The sequence below is a fragment of the Sceloporus occidentalis genome, unplaced genomic scaffold (assembly GCF_023333645.1).
Source record: "Sceloporus occidentalis isolate IW3139 unplaced genomic scaffold, rSceOcc1.0.p SCAF_3, whole genome shotgun sequence".
Classification (NCBI taxonomy): Eukaryota; Metazoa; Chordata; class Lepidosauria; order Squamata; family Phrynosomatidae; genus Sceloporus; species Sceloporus occidentalis.
The window spans coordinates 237,031,001-237,048,080 of NW_028316983.1; the positions used below are offsets into that span (position 1 = coordinate 237,031,001).

General features: G+C 40.2%; 1 protein-coding gene across 5 annotated transcripts in view; it reads right to left on the reverse strand.

Moving 5' to 3' along the window:
• The window catches only part of ASAP1 (ArfGAP with SH3 domain, ankyrin repeat and PH domain 1), a 180,653-nt gene that overhangs the window by 49,665 nt on the left and 113,908 nt on the right, over positions 1–17,080 (reverse strand). For all 5 annotated transcript variants that reach the window (XM_089517960.1, XM_089517965.1, XM_089517963.1 and 2 more), the window contains 3 exons: positions 9,251–9,320; positions 3,809–3,896; positions 3,129–3,177 (listed from right to left, as the gene is read on the reverse strand). In XM_089517960.1, the coding sequence (XP_089374086.1) occupies positions 3,129–3,177; positions 3,809–3,896; positions 9,251–9,320 (207 nt within the window). The remainder of the gene's footprint in view (positions 1–3,128; positions 3,178–3,808; positions 3,897–9,250; positions 9,321–17,080) is intronic.

Consider the following 17,080-nt stretch of genomic DNA (forward strand, 5'->3'; position numbering starts at 1 on the left):
GTGCCCCTCTGCCATAAAAGAGGCACCTAACAGTGAAGCCCTGCTCTTTTTATGTTTAGAAGAAAACCTTTAGGCCCAGGAGGCTCTAGAGTGGCAGGTGAAGGGGAAAAAACAGCTACACTGGGGATTTCACACTGTAAAGTTTCATTTTTTTGGCCTAATCTGGGGGTGGAGAATACAACAAGGATGAGCAAAATGAAGAATTAACTTAAATCTACAGCTGTAAATACTTACTCTCAAGAATCTGCTGCTCATAGCATGAGGGAGAACATTGATAAAAGTAGGCAGATATTCTTTTCCCAAAACTGAATTGCCAGTGAATCAAATTGTGCCTGTAAGACTTGGGAGGCTGAATGACTCATTTTATGTCAGACCAGGAATGCATATAGTTTTTACCTTATGAGATATACTAAAAATGATCGCCTCTGAATATTTTAAGCTAAATGATTCATCCTTATATAATATCTGATGGAGTAATGGAAGGAGAAGAAGTTTGCACATCTTGGAAACAGAGCTCACATTTCTGCCAACAGAGGCAACTGTTCAGAATGACAAGAAACTTCTCTTTCACAATCTGGATAGCTAGGGCTAAATTTCAAAGTGTAGCCTACCATGCTCTGCATGAAAAGGGGCCCTTAACTACCTGAATTAAAATTAATATCAAATGTCTACATTATAAAGGACATGAGAAAAATAACCTCAGAATAGGAAAACATACAATGGAAAGACCCAGAATGAAGAGAAATTACCACAGACAAAGTCACACACCGACACTACTATTTCTGGATGTACTGGTTGAAAAAAATACATGTCTTATGCTGTTATTGTACAAGCTAATTACTAAGAAAGCTGAACATTATTTCAAAAAGTTAAGGAAACTTTTGGAAGAACAAGTTTTCAATAAATCAGGTAATGAAATACTCCTCAGGTATCTTATTCTATGCATGAACTTGCTGAAGGAGTGTTCTTAAACTGAGTATAACAGATTTCAGTACATCTGGTACTCCAGCAGACAGAAGCACCACCTTGGAAAGGGGGGCATGAATCCAACCGCAGTCCTAACTACACTATACTTTCTGAATAACAGAATCTACCTAACTGTAGATCTATTCAGGTACAGCAAATCAATTTAGGTACAGTGCTTCTTCCTCATGGCAATTTTCTGCTAACATTTTCCTGGGGGTCAGGATTTTTCATGACCTCACCATATATTTGTTTACTTTATATTGCTTTTATAGTTTTTTGTGAGTTTTTCGGGCTATGTGGCCATGTTCCAGAAGAGAAAGAAACTCTTCTAGAACATGGCCACATAGCCTGAAAAACCCACAAAAAACTATGGATGCTGGCCATGAAAGCCTTAAACTTCACATATGTTGCTTTTACTTATTTATTTTTCCTTACCAGAGAAAGTGTAACTTTTTTTTTTAAGAGTAGCATGCCATTAGTATTATTTGCTTTTCTTCTTTTCTTCTTTCAAAGAGGTGAGGTTTTGACTTGGCAGTGATCTATCAGGCTCAGCCTGCACTATTATATTTGCATTGTGTACTATTTTTTATTATTTACACATACACATGTAGTCCATATTTTTTTCAGTTTTTCTATTTGAGTATCCCCTATCCCAAATAATTAGGACTAGAAGTGTTTTAGATTTTTGGAATATTTGCATATACATAATGAGATATATCTTGGAGATGGGAGCCAAGTTTGAACATGAATCATAGAATCATAGAGTTGGAAGAGACCACAAGGGCCATCCAGTCCAACTCCCTGCCATGCAGGAACTCTCAATCAAAGCATCCACGACAGATGGCCATCTAGCCTCTGTTTGAAGACCTCTAAGGAAGGAGACTCCATACACTCCGAGGGAGTTTGTTCCACTGTCGAACAGCCCTTACTTGTCAGGAAGTTCCTCCTAATGTTGAGGTGGAATCTCTTTTCCTGCAGCTTGCATCCATTGCTCCGGGTCTTAGTCTCTGGAGCAGCAGAAAACAAGCTTGCTCCCTCCTCAATATGACATCCCTTCAAATATTTAAACAGGGTTATCATATCACCTCTTAACCTTCTCTTCTCCAAGCTAAACATCCCCAGCTCCCTAAGTCGTTCCTCATAGGGCATGGTTTCCAGACCTTTCACCATTTTAGTCGCCCTCCTTTGGACACACTCCAGTTTCTCAATGTCCTTTTTTAATTGTGGTGCCCAGACCTGGACACAGTATTCCAGGTGGGGCCTGACCAGAGCGGAATAGAGTGGCACTATTACTTCCCTGGATCTAGACACTATACTTCTATTGATGCAGCCTAAAATCGCATTGGCCTTGTTAGCTGCCACATCACACTGTTCACTCATGTTCAACTTGTGGTCTACTTGGACTCCGAGATCCCTTTCACACGTAGTTTCATTCAGCCAGGTGTCCCCCATCCTATATCTGTGCTTTTCCTTTTTCCGCCCTAAGTGCAGTACCTTACATTTCTCCGTGTTGAATTTCATTTTGTTAGCTTTGGCCCAGTTTTCTAGTCTGTTCAGGTCATTTTGAATCTTGATCCTGTCCTCTGGAGTATTAGCTACTCCTCCTAATTTGGTGTCATCTGCAAATTTGATAAGTATTCCCCCAATTTTGTCCTCCAAGTCATTGATAAAGATGTTGAATAGAACTGGCCCGAGGACAGAGCCTTGTGGGACCCCACTGGTCACTTCTCTCCAGGATGAAAAGGAGCCATTGTTGAGCACCCTTTGCATTCGGTCGGTCATGTTTCATATACACATGGTCGTAAGGTAAATTTATGCAATATTTTAAAATAATTTTGTGCATGAAACAAAGTTTGGTCAAATGAGGTCAGATGTGGAATTTTCCACTTGTGTCTTTATGCTGGCACTCAATAAGTTTTGGATTTTGGAGCATTTCAGATTTTTGGATTAGGGATATCCAATAAATAGTAAGGGATCATTCAAACGAAAGTATACATATAATGCAATATATATAGGGAAAGTGTGGAAAAGACTGTTTCTATTCACTATAAATTTAGCAAGGTGGGTAACAGTAAAATTTGTTGCCCATGCAAACGCTGGTTCTATTTTGTAAGTTGACAAAGTAAAACATCTGCAATGTCAAGAAATAAAAGTATTCTTACGCTACATAGTCTTGCTCATCTTCTGCCTGAAAGTGGTATGTTCTATTATCTGGAATAGAAACATGTTAAACTTCAAAACAGTGAATATATCTAATGATTACTTTTTGATCAAATTAATTAAACTTTTCACGATACAGCTTAGAAATAAAATTATAGTTACTGAGAATACACTGTATTCAGAACAATCACAACTTTTTAAAAAAATTCAGTAGGAAACATTTTGATTATATCATATATACTCAACTATAAGTCGACCTCATATATAAGTTGAGGGCAGGTTTGGGGGCCAAAATTATAGATTTTGATATGACCCATGTATACATTGAGGGTAAAACTTAGGGGCATGCAATGAAAGATGTAAAGGATGAAGCAAAGGAAAACAAGGCAAAGAACTTACACATTTCCAGCAGGCATAACTATATGTGCTCATCCTAAAGGCTGGATGGATGAGAAAGTAAAAGGGGATCAGTGCTTCCAAGGCACATTAAATTCTTGCCTTTCTATATATGACCCAAGGATAAGTCGACTCAGGTTTTTGGGGTCAATTTTTTAACCTAAATTTCTAGACTTATACATGAGTATATACAGTACTTTCAGAACAATAATACAAGTTAACTTCATAAACTAAACAATCCAATCCAAATGATGTTATGTGCTAATTAATTTAAAACATAACGTACGTGATATCAAGTCGAAAGACTTCTTATCTTCAGCATTTGGTTTCACCTGGCAGGTTAATAAATTCAATTTAGCAGGTTGCCTGTTTGACTGAAAAAGGAAAAAAAAACACCATATAGTATTCTTGAGTCAGAGCTAATATAGCACAGTGTTAGTTTTCATCCCTTGCTTAATTTTATATTCCTTTTGGCCCCCCAAAAATTATCTGCATGCTGAAATATAGACTTATGGAACAAGGCAAATAAAAGTTTATCATAATTAATTGAGTAACAATTTTAGAAATGTCTGAAACTATGAACTATTTCAAAAAACAGATTTATCAAAAGAAAGTGTACTTTTATTTCAAAGTTGTACGCAAAACTTGTGGTATGGTTTGTATCTATGTTCTCCTGTATAAATGCTTCTGTTTATACCATGTTTTGTGACTGCTTAACTCCACTAACACACAGTAAAAAAAATGACTGCAACAAAATGATAAGCCCCCTTCCCACTTTGAGAGGGAGTCAAATGGAGAAGCACTTCCATACTCCTGCCTTCCAAAGAGTGAATCCAAGGGGATTCAGCTGAACTTGATAGCTTGTAACTTGGATACAGATGCATACAGCAAGGTGCTTTCTTAAAACAAACAAACAAACAAACAAACAACCTTATATGGCAAAGGAATCAATTTCTATATTTGCTCATGACTCTAATGCAGGCTGGTTTTTGAATAGTGCATTTTAGTATCAAATTAATTGCCATTGTTAATATACTGACAAAGAACCTAACCAAATAAATGAACAACTGCTTGTGGTTTAGGGGGCAGGATGAACACAAGGGGGCAATGTCTGCTCAAGATTGTAAAATCAGAGGAAAAATGAATGTCTATAATCATGAGAATGTCTTCCTTAACCTGTCCTCAGTTTTCCCTCTTGTAGCAACTTTAGCACCCTTTCTCATGTCTTACTCCTTGGTCCTCAACACTGCCATGAATTCGATAATCTGTCCATAATTCACATACAAAAATGTGTACAGTTGGCCCTCCACATTTGCAGCATTGACTTTTGCGGCTTCCTTCATCACCCCTTTCCTGGACATAATAATAATATAGAATCAAGATTTGCACTGCAAGACAGAGGTTGGGATCCTAAACACAATCTATGACATCTGCATTTTTAATGGTCAGGTATTTAACATGCCCACCCTTCTTACCTTAACTATATTGCGAGCTATATATTTCAGAGGAAGGAACTGTCAAAGCCACCCCTTAGGATTCATTGCCTAAGAAAACCCTATGAAATTCATGGGGTCTCCGTAAGTCAACAGGTGACTTTATTCAATCAATCAAATGTTTATTACAATCCACAGACCCAATTAAAAAAAACCCAAGCATAAAATAAAAAAGGGTCAGGCATCAAATAGAGATAAAACTAAACAGTAAAATAGTTATCATCAACTTTTGTCTAAAACACACAAAGCTCTAATCTTCTCTGCCTATGTAAGAAATTTAGTAAAAGCCAACATTACTTTAATGGACTTATCCTCCAACAGAAACCTAATATGGAGTTGGTCTAAACATCCATCAGATTTTCTCAATAGTGGAGTGATTAAGTTCCAACAAACCTCATTATAATAGCTATAGGACAAAAGAATATGCATTATCAACTCAATTTTTGTATTATTACAAGGACACCGTCCCTCAAGATAAGAGACACCAGTGTATCTGCTTCTGAGTAGTTCTACAGAGAAAACATTACATCTAGCCTGAGAGAAAAATCTACAATACCTAGGCACGGTGAAGTTCGCTATATAATCATCTAATTGAAAAGGCCTAGTGTAATGGACATTCAATGCACTAGGAGAGCAACTTACACAAGAAGGATAGTGCAAATCACAAAAAGCTATGTCCCATAATCTCTATTTATAAGATTTTAGGGCAATATTCAGTCCTAAATTGATGAGAAGTGAAGAAGAGAGACCAATTGAAGCTTCTTTTTTGGCAAGAAGTTTGTACCAGCTGCTTACATAATTCTCCTGGGGCAGGTATGCAAGCAAATCTGAACCTACCCCCAAACTCTGATATTTCTTCAAAGGTTTAAAGCATATCACAAAGCCCTTACCAAAAGAGGGCTTTGCCCTGTCTCCAATAGTAACACAGTGTTAGGGACACAATTGGGGAGTTGAAGAAGAGACCTTAAGAACTTTGTCAGTTACCTATCAATTTCAGGCATCACACCCCCAATCCAAACATTAGAAGCATATACAAGTTGTGCAACAGACTTAGCATTAAACACTTTCAACGGAAGTGGTACATACATACTCCCATTAGTATAAAAGAAGTGTGTTATTGCAGCTGCACTAACTGATGGAGGACAGTCATTCTGTGAGAATTCCACAATAAGGAGTGGTGAAATGAAAGCCCTAGGTATGAAAATGTTTTATATGGTGTGCCCCTTAAAAGAATTGGGAGAATTTGTTTTCAAAAACTATAATTTTGGGTTTCCAAAATTGATTTTTAGATAACCAGAGGTACAGTATCTAGTGAATTTCATTAAAAGATGCTTCAGTCCAGGCCTGGAACGAGCAAAGGGGGGACTTTTCTAGAATCAAGTTTGGGCAGATGACCTTCAGGGTCAGTCAAAGCCTTCTCCAGATTATTTTTATATATATTAAACAATGTAGGTGAAAGGATAAAGCCCTGCCTGACTCCTTTGTACACACAGATTTCATCAGAAAGCTGTCCCTTTAAAGCCACATCTAACTTGCAGCTTACTGTCACTATGGCCTGTTACAGACAGGCCAAAATAAAGCTGCTTCGAGTCACTTTGGAGGTATGGTATTTCAATGATACATGAGTCCTAAGAGTCTGGAAGCTGCACCAAAACTGCACTCCAGTCCTTAGGACTGGAGCGTGGCTTTGGTGCGGCTTTTGGACTCTTAGGACGCATGCATCATTGAAATACCATACCTCCAAAGTGACTCGAAGCAGCTTTATTTTGGCCTGTCTGTAACAGGCCTATGTAAAGCCATAATGAGATAGAGAAGTGTTTTATCAACCAGGATCTTATCAAGCTTTTCCCATAATTTAAATCTAGGGACAGAGTCAAAAGCAGATTTCAAATCCATAAAAGCGGCATACAGTCTGTTACGTAAAAATTTGAGATGTTTCTCCATTAGATAAAAAAGGATCAAACAGTGATCAAAGGTGGAATGGTTCTTTCTAAAGGCTGCCTGAACCTGTGTAATAACATTTTTGGCTTCCAGGAAGTTGATCAACTTTTTAGATAGATATCTAGCATAAAGCGTACCCATAACTGATAGCAAACTAATGGGCCTGAAATTTCTTTCTTATAAATCGGGACCACTATGGCATGTTTCCAGCTGATAGGAATTCTTCCAGATTGGTTTAGAAGGGCAGCTACCATAGGGGCCCACCAATCTTAGTTGTTTTTGATAAATTTGATAAATTATTAGGTCTAAGCTCAGCTATAATTCTGCCAAACAGAAGCCAGCATAATTCATTGACCAATCTTTTGAGTTTCTAGCTGGGAAATGCCAACATCCCTCACTTCATTTAAGATAGGGTATTTGTCTTCCAGATCATTGATATTTGAAACAATCGTGGCATTAAGATCACCCAGGATATATACATATGCTTTGGGGAACTTAATAATTTGGGGAAAGATGTAATTGTTCACAATTTTCTAGCACAGTTACCCTAGCTAACAGTGAAGTGGATACCAAAATCACAAGACCACCCTTGGGCTGGCCTTTCCTATTTACTCAAGAAGCATTTAAGGTATAAGAAGCAAAGCCATCTATCATTATCATTATTATTATTATTAAGCTTTATTTATAAAGCTTTGTAAATTTACACAGCGCTGTACATACAATCAATTAAAATAGATAAAAAAAACTGCCTATGGCGTACATTCTACGAAAATAATGAAACATAATACATATTAATACAGCTTAACATTCAAACAATAAAATATAGCAGACAACAAATTAATGTTGTCCATGGCCCATGTTTCCTGAAATAATAATAATATTTATTTATACCCCACTCTTTAGCCAATAAAATCAGATCGAAAGAGGAAATGTATTGACAGAAAGAGCTATCCTATCTTTTGTTTGCCCACCCTGCAAAATTCCAGGATATGACCCTGAGTTGGGAGACACATTGGTACCACAAGTGTCAGTCCAGCAAGCTGATGTTATCTAAAAGTCCTTTTGCATCCCCCAGAATACATCAATTTTCCTTCACTGTCCTGTGACCTGGCATCAATGAAAGCTGAAGGTCTGGTTCAGTAGTGCTGAATGGGGTTGTCACTTTCTTCAGCCCAACTGAGTTGACATTGGGTTCAACACTGAGCAGCAGAGAAGACTGATGAGATAGAGGAAAAAGCACCAAACATCTTCCTTTTGAGGGCAGCACTTCCAGAGGGGAACTTGAAACTGGACAAAGGCTACTGAAATTAGCATAAGTATTTTGACTAAAAGAAATCAGATCACGAGGGACCGTGTTAGTATGAAGTTCCCCATGCAAAGGCTGATCACAAAGGAAGCCACCTTCCACCTCCACAAAATGAGGATCAAGGGGTAGCACCTGTGCTGTAGTGAGAAAATTTGAAGGCCTGTGTGCCATCTGACTGGGACTTTGAGGTTAATCTTCACATCGTGTGGAAGAGGATGGTATGAATTTTTTACATAAGTTTTCTTCTTCAGTCGCTACATCAGAAGAATCTACAGCTTTAAAACTGGAAGTCTTGCAGTTACTTAACAAATGAGCATTAGCTTGTGACTGAGAAGAGAGGTAGATTAAAACACCTCTTATTAGAAATCATTGGCCTTACACAGTGATCTTTAAAGAAACATGAAGGAAAAACCCCAATGTATGCAAAAAGGGTTTAGACTTCATTAATACATCAGGAGTAGTAATAGGTTTAGAAAAATTTAGAAAAAACCCTCTTATAGATGGATGAGGAAAAGACCAGTTTCATTGACAGCAGATGTGATAAATGGATATTCAGGAGCTGTTTAAAATTCAGATTAGCACTTGCAATTGAACCCCAAAAAGGAATTTTGCCTTTGTCAGGATAAACATCAATTGCCACAGAAAGAGGCTGGAGACTGCTTTAACTGCCCTGGCTCAGTGCTACAGAATTTTGGGAATTGCAGTTTTGTGAACTGTTAAGCCTTCTCTGTCAGAGAGCTCTGGTGCCACGATAAGCTACAATTTCCTGGATTCACTAGCACTGAACCAGGGCAGTTAAAGCAATCTCAAACTGGGTTAGTTCTGCAGTGTGTTTTGGGCCTAAATTACCTAAGGGGAAGAGTAGAAGGCAAATATGAGCATAACCATTTCTAGATCCAACCCAATACTTCTTTGAATGGAAATGATCACATTCACTAACACAGAAGACAATATTGTTATAAAATCAGCAGTATAAAATTTTACTTACAGTTGCGTGTGATATGGTTAGAATACCATTCTTAACAGTGCATTTTCTTCTTTGCCAAACCTTTCGTATCCTAAACAATAAAAGAAAGTGATACAGTGAAAAAATAAGTTGCAGGAATACACTATTGCAATTATTGATAAAATTACAGAGATTACATTTAAGACTGACCAATATCCCATCAGTTCCCAAAAATTGGTAATACAGTGGAACCTCGGGATACGAAATACCCGGGTTACGAATTTTTCGGGACCCGAAAAAATCCAATTGGAAATTATTGATCCGGGTTACGAACGTTTTTTCGGGTCCCGAAAAAACTTTTGGTGCTTTTTGCCGCGATTTTACACCAAATCGCGGCTTTTCCCCATTAGCGGCTATGGGGATTCGGCTTGCGAAAGCCGTTCGGGTTACGAAAGCGGCCGCGGAACGGATTACTTTCGTAACCCGAGGCTCCACTGTATATACCAGGATTAAGACCTGCTACATTATGTTTCACTAGTGGGAACAATATGCTTTAGGACAATAGGGGAAGGAGATTTCTCTGCTCCATGCCTCAATCATAGGATACGTTGCTGTTAATGGGCACATATAGTGCCAATGTTGATGTTATTATTCTACCAGCTAAAACGGCTGTTAAAGCTTTTGAGACCTAAGTGATTTTATCCAAATCTGAACATGTGAATAGTTTTAAATTGCCTTTAGCTGGATTTAAATAGCCATGGTTGAACTTATCAAATTGTTTAGTATCCTTAGTCTTTTAAAAATTAATATCAACTTCAACTTGATTATAATGATTTAATTGTTTCTACTTGTTTACACCGATGTTACTGTATGTCACTCTGAGATCCTTGGCTATAGAATGATATATAATTATTTTAATAGTAATAAGAAGTAGGAAGAGGAAAAGAAAAAGTGATTACTTTCCATACAACAGGAGTAAGAAAGATTTGGTACGTTAAACACTGAAAAGCATGCAAAATTCCTTCCATTTCTTAATTGTGAAACGATAGGCATGAAAATGCCATATTATCTACATTAACTAATCAAATCAAAGTTAAAGGAAAGCTCAGTTGCAATCAATTCATTCTGAACTAGGATTTTTTTTTTTAAAAAAAATAAGATACTGGCAAAGCAAAGCAAAGCAAAACAAAGCTATGACTTATACATGTAATGTGTTATAAGTCTTTAATTTTGTTTTTGTATTTAAAATTTTGCATCACATCATTAAAATATTAAAAATAAAAAGATGTTTTTCATAAATGAGCTTGTAGATATGTTTAAGAATTCCGCACATATCAAATCTCTCAGGTTTCGAAGAAACCATTAAATTGCTTTTACATATCCTCCTACACATTTATTTCATATAATTATTAACTCTGGAGATGAAAGCATGGAGATGTCTCTCTCTCTCTCTCTCACACACACACAGAGTGCAATAAGGCTGAAGCTATAGATGTGTTCTCTCACAACAAACTTTCTTACTGTTGTAATCAAAGGATAGCTACCCTAGGGCTATACACGCTTCCAGAAGTGTATTGGAAAGCTCTCTGAGATTAAAAGATATTTTCTTCTTAGTTCTTCAGTGATTAACATATTTCTTTATAAAAGCCATAAGATTTAGCTTCATGAAACACATGAAGATAAGAATGCTCTGTCTTATTTAATTTAGTTATATCCCATCTTTTCCCCAAATATAATTCAGTCTTAATTTTACCAGTAATGTAATTTATTTTGTTTGTATTTTAATCCTATAGGGTGCAATCCCAAATGAAGCTACTTAGAACCCTCATTAATTTAAATGAAAGGTTTCATAGTATAACTGAATACAAGATGCCAGCCTTAATGTCACAGATACACCCTCCCCCCAAAAAAACACCACATAAGTTGGATAGCACCATAAACTACAGTGTATCTATGGTGACACAAAAACTAATCTACTTATACTTTCCTTAATTTGATGGACTACCATATACACATGACTATAACTTGATCTCATGTATAAATCAAAGGCAGGTTTTAGGGCCAAAATTATGGATTTGCATAAATTGAGGGTAAAACATAGGGGCATGTAACAAGAATGTAAAGAGTGAAAGCAAAGGAAAACAATGCCAAAGAACTTACACAATTCCAGCAGACATAACTATGTGTGCTCATCCTAAAGGCAGGATGGATGAGAACAGAATTACAGTAAATCATGGCTATGCAATATGTGGGAGAAGTGAACAGGTGCCATGTCCCCAGATTGGCCTGAAGGAAGTGCTTTTTGACTGTCTGTTTTGAGCTCAAGTTCTGATGTAGTTGATGAATTTTAGAGTTTTTGTGTTAGAATTTGTGATCTACAGTCTCACAGGTACAGATTTCTACTTGCATATGGAGGTGTTCCAAGTTTGATCAAATAGGTGAAGCAGATCATAAAATCAGAGCTGGAGGTTTCATCGGAGTGTAGTGGAGTCTCCTTCCTTGGAGGTCTTTAAACAGAGGCTGGATGGCCATCTGTTGGGGATGCTTTGATTTGGATTTCCTGCATGGCAGGGGGTTGGACTGGATGGCCCTTGAGGTCTCTTCCAACTCTATGATTCTATGATTTTATCTACTTCATCTTGCAGGCAGTGGATGAATCTACAGCTGAAGCATCCTCCACAAGTGACCATCTAACTTCTATTTCAAACCGGGTTTATGACAGGATTTGGAGTTGAGACTGTCATGGACAGCTTAGTCGATAATCTCGGTCTGGGCATAGACAGGGGAAGTGTAACCCTGTTAGTGCTCTTGGGCCTCTCAGCGACCTTCGATACCATTGACCACGGTATCCTCCTAGAATGCCTGAGAGAGTTAGGTATCGGGAACACTGCGTTGCAGTGGTTCAGGTCCTACTTCTTGGGAAAGTTTCAGATGGTGATGCTTGGGAACAGTCATTTGACCAAGAGGGAACTCAAATCGGGTGTCCCTCAAGGAGCGATTCTGTCCCCAATGCTGTTTAACATTTACATGAAGCCGCTGGGCGAGATCATCCGGAGGCATGGGGCGGGGTGTTATCAGTATGCTGATGACACCCAACTATATTTCTCTATGTCTCAGACTGCAGCAGTGACTAAGAATGGCATCTCTCCTCTTAAGGAATGCCTTAAGGCGGTAATGGTCTGGATGAGGGAAAACCAACTAAAATTGAATCCAGATAAGACGGAGGTACTTGCTATAGGAACCCCGAACCCTGATACAGAGATATGTTCACCACTCCTAGATGGGGTCATACTTCCCTTAAAGGACTGTGTTCATAGTTTGGGAGTGCATCTGGACTCGTGCCTTCAGTTGACAGCTCAGATAGATGTGACGTCCAGAAGCACTTGTTATCAGCTTTGGCTGATACGCCAACCACGACCCTACCTGGTGCTGGGGGACCTAGAAACAGTACTGCATGCTCTGGTAACCTCTCAGTTGGACTTCTGAAACTTGCTCTACATGGGGCTATCCTTGTACCTAACTCGGAAACTTCAGTTAATTCAAACATAGCACCCAGGTTGGTCGCCAGAAAATCAAGAGGCAACCATATAACTCCAGTTCTGAAATCTTCACATTGGCTGCCAATTATTTATTTTAATTTAATTTAATTTAATTTATTTATATCCCGCTCTTGTCCCAGGACTGGGACTCAGAGCAGCTTCACAGCAATTAAAAAACAAACAAACAAAAAAACAAAAAGTACAATTAAAACATTTTAAAAATATATAAATGACATGCATTAAACTAGTCCAACATTCCTGCCTGTTCTTATAGTGATTCCTTAAATGCCTGTTTGAACAGGTAGGTCTTCACCTGCCGTCGGAAAGCCATCAAGGAGGGAGCCATTCTTATCTCCCTGGGCAGGGATTTCCAGAGTCTAGGGGCAGCCGCTGAGAAGGCCCTCTCTCGTGTCCCCACCAAACGTGTTTGTGAAGGTGTTGGGATGGAGAGAAGGGCTTCTCCAGAGGATCTCAGAGTCCGGGCAGGTTCATACCAGGAGAAACGGTCTGCCAAATAATGTGGACCTGAACCATGTAGGGCTTTGTAGGATATAACCAGTACCTTGAATTGTGCCCGGGAACAAACTGGCAGCTAATGAAGCTGTTTCAACAGGGGAGTTGTATGGGCTCTGTAATCGGCGCCTGTTAACAGCCTGGCAGCAGCTCTTTGAACCAGTTGAATTTTCCGAACACTTTTCAAAGGCAGCCCTATGTAGAGTCCATTACAGTAGTCCAAACGGGATGTAACCAAGGCATGTACCACCGTGGGCAGATCTGGCTTCTCAAGGAACAGGCGCAATTGGCGCACAAGTTTTAAATGTGCGAAAGCACTCCTGGTCACAGCAGAGACCTGGGCCTCCAAGTTTAAAGCTGAGTCCAAGATTACCCCCAAACTGCGAACCTGTGTCTTCAGGGGGAGTGTGACCCCATCTAACACAGGCTGGATCACTATTCCCTGATCTGCCTTCCGACTGAACAGGAGCACCTCTGTCTTGTCTGGATTAAGTTTCAACTAGTTTGCTCTCATCCAGTCCATTACTGAAGACAGGCACTGGTTTAGAACCAGGACTGCCTCCTTGGATTGAGGTGGGAAGGAGTAGTAGAGTTGAGTGTCATCTGCATATTGATGACATCGCACCTCAAAATTCCGGACAACCTCTCCCAGCGGTTTCATGTATATGTTAAACAGCATAGGGGACAACACAGAACCTTGAGAGACCCCACAGGTTAATGGCCAAGGGGTCGAACAGGAGTCCCCCAGTACCACCTTCTGAGTTCGCCCCTCCAGGAAGGAACGGAGCCACTGTAGAACAGTACCTCCAAGCCCTATCCCAGAGAGGCGGTCTAGAAGGATATCATGATCGATGGTATCAAAAGCTGCTGTGAGGTCCAGAAGAACCAACAGGGACACACTCCCTCTGTCCAGTTCCCTGCGTAGGTCATCGACCAAGGCAATCAAGGCTGTCTCTGTTCCATAGCCAGGTCTGAAACCAGATTGAAATGGATCTAGATAATCCGTTTCATCCAGAAACCCGTGGAGTTGGGAAGCCACCACATGTTCCAGAACCTTGTCCAGAAATGGTAGGTTAGACACTGGCCAATAGTTATTCATTATTGTGGGATCCAATTATGACTTTTTTAACAGAGGCCTCACAACAGCCTCCTTTAGGCAGGATGGAATTCTGCCTTGTTGTAGGGAGGCATTGATTACTTCCTTTACCCACTCAGTCAGTCCCCCTCTGGCCTCTTTAATAAGCCAAGAAGGACAAGGGTCCAAGACACATGTGGTGGCTCTTATCTTTCCAAGGATTCTGTCCACATCATCAGGCTGCACAAGTTGAAAAGTATCCATTAACACTGGACCGTAGGAGCCAAGGTAACATCCACTGACATTGTATTAATTGCAGCATCCAATTTGGACCGAATCTGAGTGATTTTATCTGCAAAATGCTGAGCAAATTCTTCACAGCGAGCCTTTGAGTGGTCTGCATTTTCTACTTGAGGGTGAGTGTGTAAAAGACCCTTGACCACTCGGACCAGCTCTGCTGACCGGCTCCTTGCAGATGCAATGCTGGTAGCAAAAAATAATTTCTTTGCTGCCCGCATTGCCAAAGAGTAGGCTTTCAAATAGGATCTAGCCCGTATTCGATCAGATTCACTCCGAGTCTTTCGCCAACGTCGCTCTAGTCTCCTTCTCATTCGCTTCATCAACATCAAATTCCTAGAGAACCAGGGGGCTGGTTTGGCTCCACTCCGTGAGAGGGGACGCTCAGGAGCGATTGTGTCCACCGCTCTGGCCATTTCCCCATTCCAAAGGCTGGCTAGGGCTTCAACAGAATCACCTGCCAAGGTGACAGGAAACTCCCCAAGAGCCCTCAGGAATCCATCTGGATCCATCAGCCTCCTGGGGCGGACCATCCTAATTGGTCCCCTACCCCTGCAGAGGTTCTGAGTCCCAGTAAGTCTAAACCTGACCAGATAATGATCTGTCCATGATAATGGAACTGTGGAGAGTTCCACCACACCAAGATCATCATCATCCCACCCAGCACAAAAAACAAGGTCCAGAGTGTGCCCAGCAGCATGAGTAGGGTCAGATACTACTTGAGATAGACCCATGGTTGTCATGGAGTCCATGAAGTCCTGTGCCACTCCTGAAAGAGAAGTCCCAGCATGGATGTTGAAGTCCCCTAGCACTAATAGACGTGGAGATTCCAATACAGTGGTGCCTCGGGTTACGAAATTAATTCGTTCCGCTGTCAATTTCGTAACCCGAAAGGCTTTCGCAAGCCGAATCCCCATAGGCGCTAATGGGGAAAAGCCGCGATTTGGTGTGAAATCGCGCAGAAAAGCACCAAAAGTTTTTTCGTAACCCGAAAAAACTTTCTTAACCCGGAACAATAATTTCCTATGGGTTTTTTTCATATCCTGAAAATTTCGTAACCTGGGTAATTCGTATCCCGAGGTACCACTGTACCAACCCCGAGACCACTCCGGTCAGTTCAGGAAGGGAGACTGTTGTGCAGCAGGGTGGGTGGTACACCAACAGAAAACAATTAGTTTCCGGACACAGTACAAGGTGTTGGTAATCACCTTTAAAGCCCTACATGGCTTAGGTACAGCTTACTTAAGGGAATGTCTCCTTCCATACAATCCACCCCACACACTCAGATACCTCTGGGATTAATTTACTACAGCCTAAGAATACCAGGCTTGCTGTTGTTACCCAGAGGATCTTTTCATTGGCCGCTCCTAAATTTTGGAATGACCTACTGGAGGAAATCCGTCACATAACATCTCTTGAACCCTTTCAAAAAGCCCTTAAGGCAGATCTCCTCCAGCGGGCATTCCTAGACTGATATATGGGCCCTCTCCACTGTCCCACAACTATGCCTCATTGAGGCACACTACAGACAGGCACCCAAGTACATACTCTGTACGTACTAGGGTTGCCTGGGGGCGTCTCTTTTAGACGCCTGCAACCCTAGTACGTACGGAGTACGTTCAAAATGGCAGCGCCCTGTTCACATGGGCGCCGCCATTTTGACGTAATGGACGCCTAGCATCCACACATTGCAGCGCCCAGGTGACGTTGTGAGTGCGCCAATGGCGCACTGTGGCATCACTGGCGTGCCGCAAAAACAAGCCACTTTTTGCGGTGTCTTTTTCTTGCCGCCACCAAGCCACGTGGTATATCTGCTGCGGCTTGCCAGCGGCACAAATGGCACCGCCGCCAGACCGTCCTTTAAGGACGTTCTGTAGTGTGCCAGACTCTCCCTTAAATTGCCTCATTGTAATGGGGATGACATTTTATTGTAATTTTTATTGTGATTTTAATAATTGACTTTCTATGCTGTTGCATTTTAATTGTGGGTTAGGGATTGTGTTCATTGTCTTATTGTCTTTATTTTGGGTTGTAACCTGCCCCGATCCTTCGGGGAGAGGCAGGCTATAAATTATTATTATTATTATTATTATTATTATTATTATTTAAAACTTCAAATGAAGAAGAGCCCGTCACCTTCTAAAGTGCAGTCTGCCCTTCTTGTACACTGATTTTTTTATACAAGGATTCAAGCATCCACGGTTTGAAAATGTTCAAAAAAAGTGTAAATCTCAAATATCAAACCTTAATTTTCCATTTTTTATAAGGGACACTATTTTGCTATGTCATTATATTTAATGGGACTTGAGCATCGACGGATTTTGTTATCCACAGGGGATCTTGGAACCAAACCCCAGTGTATAACAAGGGTCCACTGTACTCTTTTTCACTGTAGAACAACTCTCACTAATAAAAATTTCTTCTAATGTTTCAAAACTCTCTACCCCT